Genomic DNA, 7,293 nt, shown 5'->3' on the forward strand with positions numbered 1-7,293 from the left:
GCAATTTTGAAAGCCTTTGCAGCCTTTGACAACCAAAAAGACGACATATTTGCTTTGGTCTCAAATTGAATACAGTATTGGATCGAAGTTCAAGAATTGCCTCTGCCAAACTTGGAGGTTCTTCTGGTATGATAATAATTTCACATTTAAAAGGATCTACAACCCAATTCACAGTTTGTACATCAAGATCTGAAAAGTAGTCAGAGAATCTCTGAGTTTGGTAAGATGAAATTAGAAAAATTAACCGAAAAAAATCAATTTTACCCCATTTTGGGTAATTTACCCCGGTTTCCCGACCGCTGGCTTAGAAGGAAACACGAGGCAGAGGAGAGAATTGAGAGTTCTGCTGAAGCCGGAAAATTTTGTCAACGAAATGCTGAAGAGTGCAGAGAGCTGGGAGATTGAAACAGCATACATAATGGAGGTGCTACTGAGTAAAGAAGAAGAAGAGAGAAGGCTGCAGAGCAATGACAATCAGCATCGGAGAGTAGTACAGTGATACAGATCATGTATGCTGACGAAGAGGAGATACTTTGTTACAATTTAGTAAAAAATGGTAATTCTAGATTTAAATTTACTGAAGATAAAGTTTAGAAACTATCTCTTCTCTGTACATTGGTGCTACTGAGTATGAAGAAGACGAATAGAGGCTGCAGAGAGCTTACGAGGATAGAGGCAGTGGAGGCCAGCACTAACATGATCCAAGAGATGTGCCAAACAGGCAATGACAATCAGCATCGAAGAGTAGTACAGTGATACAGATCATGTATGCTGACGAAGAAGAGGAGATACTTTGTTACAATTTAGTAAAGAATGGTAATTCTAGATTTAAATTTACTGAAGATAAAGTTTAGAAACTATCTCTTCTCTGTACATTGGTGCTACTGAGTATGAAGAAGACGAAAAGAGGCTGCAGAGAGCTTACGAGGATAGAGGCAGTGGAGGCCAGCACTAACATGATTCAAGAGATGTGCCAAACAGGCAATGACAATCAGCATCGAAGAGTAGTAAAGTGATACAGATCATGTATGCTGACGAAGAAGAGGAAAGACTTTGTTATAATTTAGTAAAAAATGGTAATTCTAGAATTAAATTTACTGAAAATAAAGTTTATAAACTATCTTTTCTCTGTACATTGGTGCTACTGACTAAAGATGAAGACGAGAGGAGGCTGCAGAGAGCCTACGAGGATAGAGGCAGTGGAGGCCAGTACTAACATGATCCAAGGAAGTGCCAAACAGGCAAAGACAATAAGCATCACATAGTTGTAAAGTAATACAGGTCATGTATGCTGACGAAGAAGAGGAGATACTTTGTTACAATTTAGTAAAAAATGGTAATTCTATATTTAAATTTACCGAAGATAAAGTTTAGAATCTTTTCTCTGTACATTTTTTTATTTTTTTTTTATATATTGGGCATTTGGTTGCAATTTATGAAATATTTTACTGTGGAATAGAGTGAAAGAAAGAAAGTTTCAATCCTAGATTCAAATTGTTTTATGTAATTCCACAAAGAAAAAGAAAAATAAATGAGTTGGCGTTGGAGCGAAAGGAAACAATAAAAAAAGACGAAATAGAAATCTGCGAGGATTCTTTTTCGTCTTTACTGAAGATAAAGTTTACAAACTATCTCTTGTCTATACATTTTTTTTTTTTTGATATTGAGCATTTGGTTGCAATTTATGAAATATTTTACTGTGGAATAGAGTGAAAGAAAAAAAGTTTCAATCCTAGATTCAAATTGTTTTATGTAATTCCACAAAAAAAAAGAAAAATAAATGAGTTGGCGTTGGAGTGGAGGGAAAGAATAAAAAAAAAAACGGAATGGAAATCTGCGAGGATTCTTTTTCGTCTGGGGTTATTTAATTTCGTCAGCGGCGGCAATTTTTACACGGAGAGAGAGAGCCGTAAAGATTGCGGCCGTGGCTTCGGCCTCAGTCTTATTCGCTGATGGAAAACGGTACTAATCAGATAGTGTGCCTCCTCCAGTAGTCTGCAGAGAAGAGAGCGAAAGAGAGAAGATTCCCTATCCTATCCCATCTCGCCTCGGCATCTACGCGATAAACTTTCGGGATTATCGCAATCCACCCTGTAACTTACGCAGGACTACCAACTGATAAATCAGCACGCCACGTCGCTACGCTTTATAATTAAGCAGTAATTTACATTCACTCACTCAACTGGGCTCAGGCCCAGTGGGTTTGGTCTGTTATGTGGGGCGCTTTCTTTCCTCTCATCTACTTTTCTTGGTTGATACTTTTTTTTCTTTTCTTGCTGTAATCTGGGAGCGAAAGTAACTGCTCATTTTCCTTCCCTTTTTTTTTCTTTACTGTACACATTTAAGGCCGGACTTATAAACGAGAAATTAAATGGAGGAGAGTTAATCAAAGCTGAAAGCTTTTTTTCAGCTTCAATTATAACATGAAAAAATTATTGTTTACTTAACATCTGATTTCAATGTACACTTGGCTATACACTTTAAATCAGCGGTCGGGGAACCGGGGTAAATTACCCAAAATGGGGTAAAAATGATTTTTTTTTGGGTAATAGGAAAATTTTTCCAATTTCATCTTTCCAAACTCAGAGAGCGGTTCTCTGACTACTTTTCAGAACTTGATGTACAAACTGTGAATTGGGTTGCAGATCCTTTTAAATGTGAAATTACTAACATACCAGCAGAACCTCCAGGTTTGGCAGAGGCAATTCTTGAACTTCCATCCAATACTGTATTCAATTTGAGACAATCTGATTTGAGAGAATCTGTCGTCTTTTTGGTTGTCAAAGGCTGCAAAGGCTTTCAAAATTGCACATGAGGAGGCGGTAAAAAAATTGCTTGCCATTTGGAACAACTAATATTTGTGGAACAAGCGTTTTTCCACTCTAATGCAACATAAAAACGAAAGAACAGAAATCGATTAAACGCCGAAGACTGTATTCAAATTTCTACATCTCAATTTATAAAGTACATTATTGTAATCCTGTATTCAAATTGCTCTTACATAAAAAGTCCCAATTTTAAAGTAATTATTTCAAACATGAAGCATGTTCCCAAAACCTGAAGGGGGAAAGTTTTCAATTAATTTTTGTTTGTTCTAATTTAAAATTTTTATTTTGTTTGTCTATTACTATTTGTTACTATTTTCATGTAACTTTTTTTTATAAATATGTAAATGCAAATTAATTCAATAAATAATGTTTATTTAAAATTTACATTGATTGTTTTCTATTCAGAATTGGGGGGGGGGTAATATCGACTTACGTAATAATATTTTGGGGTAATGGTTAAAAAAGTTCCCCGGCCGCTGCTTTAAACTGAGAAATATAAAATTAAAAATAATATCAAACATTTGGAAACTTTATATTATTTCAAGAATATATTTTTTTCCAAATTTTTTATTTAAATCTTTGTTTCTCCAAGTTTATGTAATTTTTCAATAAGTTATTACATGTAGTTGTATTGTTTCCAATAGAATATGTAATTGACCTTGAAACTTACCGACGTGTTCTTTCAGAGTAAAAGCTTATAAAATCAATAACGTGACTGGAATCAATTAAACTTGTTGTATTTTCTACAACATTAATCTGAAAAAACTTTACATCATATATCTCAAATAAGTCAAGAATAAGATATATTTTTTTGCAAGTAATTGCATAAAGATTTTTATTCGAAATGCTGCTATGTTATTGCAAACTGTATATTATTTAGAGTGGAAAGAAATGTATGCTTGAATCGTTGTTCCCACGAGGCGGGCGTCTTCTTCCGGTATTCGGATTGAAAATCTGTTATGAACTCGGGTTTTGATACAATGCGGAGAGACGCCGCCCCCACACACATTTCCGTGGACTGCAAGAAGTTTCGTACATTGAATTACAACGCGAAATGTAATAAGTAACCGGTTTTATGATCCTGTTTTGCCGTAATCAGGATGTTATAAATATCCGGTGGAAAATGAGTCACTCGACTTGACTCTGGGTTCTCTGATTATTTAATATTCATCGCGAACTGCGGTCCGCTACAATTCCCAGCTCGATCATAAGATCAGACCTTTGTTTCGCCTTTAATTAAGTTCGAATCGTCAAGTTAAAGAAATTTACTTACTTTTTGTAATTATGTATTTAAAAATCATATAATTATGCACGTTATTAATGTTTTTAATTAGCAATAATTGAAATTTGATTGAAACATTGAAAATATATAAAAATTGAGATTAGTGAATTAAAATTCGCATTTTTTTTTTATAAATTCCTAAATAAAATTTGGTATATATAAAGTAAAAGTAAACATTTGTCTCTATTTTATCTAATTATGTTTATTTTGTCCATTTTTTGTATTAATTATATAAAAAAAATGTTTTCCCTTCGATTAAAGTCAATTAAAATAAGTTATGCAATTATGAATATTGAAAATGCGAGTATTTCAACAATTAAATATTACTTGATTTTTAGAGAGAGTTTGTTGTAATTATAAAAGTTCTTTAATTAATGAAATTTCCATTAAAAAAAATTATATTTCTTAAATAATATGTGGACTTTTTCATTAAATTTGAAACAAAACTGATTAATTTGCATCTGTTTAGCGATTTGCAGGTGCAGATGATTCATCGTTACGCAGGTGTGACAAATGATTCCTCGTAATAATTCGAGACAATTCGTGTCTATTCGACTACTATTTAAACGTTTTAGAACCGCTGTGATTCATCGCGACGCAGACAAGTCGCGTTTTCAGGTAATTTTGTTGATCAATTATTGAAATTTTTAATCACTTTCATTTGCATTAAAATTTGTCTAATAATGAAAACAATAGAAATTGTGAAAAATAAATCTTAATTAATATAAATTAATTAAAGATTTTTTATATTTTGCTTGCAATATTAACATTTGTTTTCTTTTCACAATTTTTTACTTTACTAAAATATATAAAATATCTATTGTAAATATAATTTAGGCTTTGAATAAAGGCTAACAATTTGGTTTTTCAATAATTCAAATGAACAATTTCTATCGTGGTTTGGCTGTATATGAATTGGCATTATTAATTAACTCTAAACATGAATATTAATTTCCGTGCCATAATAAATTGAATGCAAATAAATTAACTATTTAGTATATTCCAAATATTTCTCTAAAAACCTTTAACAATTGAAATACCCAACTAAATTAAATGGAGAGAATGTGTAGTTTGAATTTAATTAACAACTTAGCAAACGGTATAATTATACAGGTGGGACTCATTTTACGACTGGGTTAGGTTTTAGTAAAACGGCGCAATAAAATGATATTCTTGGTTGCCATCATTCCTCCTACTAAAACTTATGACCAACTAAAACAATTATTTCTGAAACAATTTAGTAATTTTGCTTAATTTCATTATATTTTAGAAAATACTTTGGTCGATAGCCCAAAAAAACAATATATGTTTTAATTATATTAAGTTCAGACTTTAAATTTGAAACAAAACGGATTAATTTGGATCTGTTTAGAGATTCGCAGGTGCAGATGATTCATCGTTGCGCAGGTGTGTCGCGTTTTTATAACCTTATAAGGATTTGTTTATCGCTCTCAGCTGCAGCTGATTCCTCGTGACTTTTCGAGTCCATTCGTGTCCATACGAAGATTGTTTAAACGTTTTACAACCGCTGTGATTCATCGCGACGCAGACAAGCGTTTTCATAACCATATTAGATAATTTTGTTCAACAATTATTGAAATTTTTAATCACTTTTATTTGCATTAAAATTAGTCTAATAATGAAAACAATAGAAATTGTGAAAAATAAATCTTAATTAATATAAATTAATTAAAAATTTTTTATATTTTGCTTGCAAAATTAAAATTTGTTATCTTTTCACTATTTTTTACTTCTAACATATAAAATATCTATTGAAAATTTAATTTAGGCTTTGAAAAAAGGTACATACTTCCAACACACTCTTCCATAATAATTCTCTACTTCTTCTGCGTTTCAACTTTGGTCTTTCAAGAAATTAATCGAAATGAGTTTTCTGGATCACAATTAAAAGATTTTCTAAAATCGCTAATCTTGGTGGAACAGAAGTACAAAAAGATTATATCACGTAAATAATTACAAATTAAATTAGTTTTATATCATTTATTTAAAAAACTAAAAAATACGGACAACAATTATAACACATTAATCATATTTAATTAAACAAAACATAATATTACAAACTGAAAGAAAAAACTATAATTTAGATATAACAAAATCGGTGTTGTTCTTAATATATGACACCTTTACTACGGTGCTTCTCGTGCCTATCGCGTCCTGACCTGGACGACTTCTCCTTGGATCTTCTCATGTCATTTTTCTTATCGACTTTAGACGATATCTTCACTGCAGTCTGGGCAAACATGACATTTATGTCGATATCTGTCAGCCCTTGACCCGTCCGCTTTTTGCATGACGGTTCCAACGGCGAAGTCTCTGATTCGTGAGTCCTTTTCTTCGACTTCACTTCATTTTCCTTGCTCGGATTTCTTGACTGCTTCGATTCCAACTTGCTTATACTGTCCTTATCACTTCTGTTTTCCTTCTCCTCAGGCTTATCAACATCGGACAGATCATCCCCAAATAATTCTACAAATCGTTTTGAAATTATACTTTCCTTCGACTTGTCTTCGCTTTCCTTGCTTAGATTTACTGTACTGTCCCTATCACTTCTGTTGTTTTTCTTCTCAGGCTTGGCAATATCGGACAGATCATCGCCAAATAGATCTACAAATCGTTTGAAATTCTACTTTTCCTCGACTTGTCTTCGTTTTCCTTGCTTGAATTTCTTGGCTGTTTCGATCCCAACTTACTAATATTGTCCTTATCACTTCTGTTGTCCTTCTTCTCAGGCTTATCAATATCGGACAGATCATCGCCAAATAATTCTACAAATCGTTTTGAAATTCTACTTTTCCTCGACTTGTCTTCGTTTTCCTTGTCCTTATTACTCTTAGGATCCGTTGAATATTTATTTTCCTTGGCACTAGAACTTGCACTTTTCGGTTTAGTCGGTACTCTTTTCTTCAGTACAGAGTTCAACTCAGTAGATTTTGATGTTTTACCACCACATATATCAAACATCGTAAGAGCATCACCGAAACTGACGCTCGATTTATGACTAATTGCACTTTTACCACTTTTCGAAGATGATTCAACTGTAACTTTGGAATAAGACATTTTGTATGTAAATAAGTTTTCACTGCTTCTCTGATGTCTGCTGAGAACTAATGATTTGTTTCATTCCTGAATGTCCTTAGGTTACCATCGATCATGATTTCAGGT

At 32.7% G+C, this 7,293-nt stretch overlaps 1 protein-coding gene across 1 annotated transcript; it reads right to left on the reverse strand.

The window, feature by feature from the left end:
* Nucleotides 1-6,238: 6,238 nt before the first annotated feature.
* Nucleotides 6,239-7,188, reverse strand: LOC108564652 (DNA topoisomerase 1-like). Its single transcript, XM_017923733.1, has 2 exons — nt 6,822-7,188; nt 6,239-6,735 (listed from the first exon to the last, which is right to left on the reverse strand). The coding sequence occupies exons 1-2, from the start codon at nt 7,186-7,188 to the stop codon at nt 6,239-6,241; spliced, it is 864 nt and encodes a 287-aa protein (XP_017779222.1).
* Nucleotides 7,189-7,293: the final 105 nt, after the last annotated feature.

The sequence above is a fragment of the Nicrophorus vespilloides genome, unplaced genomic scaffold (assembly GCF_001412225.1).
Source record: "Nicrophorus vespilloides isolate i.1.1-1 unplaced genomic scaffold, Nicve_v1.0, whole genome shotgun sequence".
Classification (NCBI taxonomy): domain Eukaryota; kingdom Metazoa; phylum Arthropoda; class Insecta; order Coleoptera; family Silphidae; genus Nicrophorus; species Nicrophorus vespilloides.

Bases quoted from the DNA above. Each gene is read 5' to 3' on its own strand.
- LOC108564652 (XM_017923733.1), bottom strand. From the start codon at position 7,188: ATGTCTTATTCCAAAGTTACAGTTGAATCATCTTCGAAAAGTGGTAAA. The intron at 6,736-6,821 runs GTAAGTTGGGAT...AACGATTTGTAG, and splicing joins AAGTGATAAGGACAATATTA to ATCTATTTGGCGATGATCTG.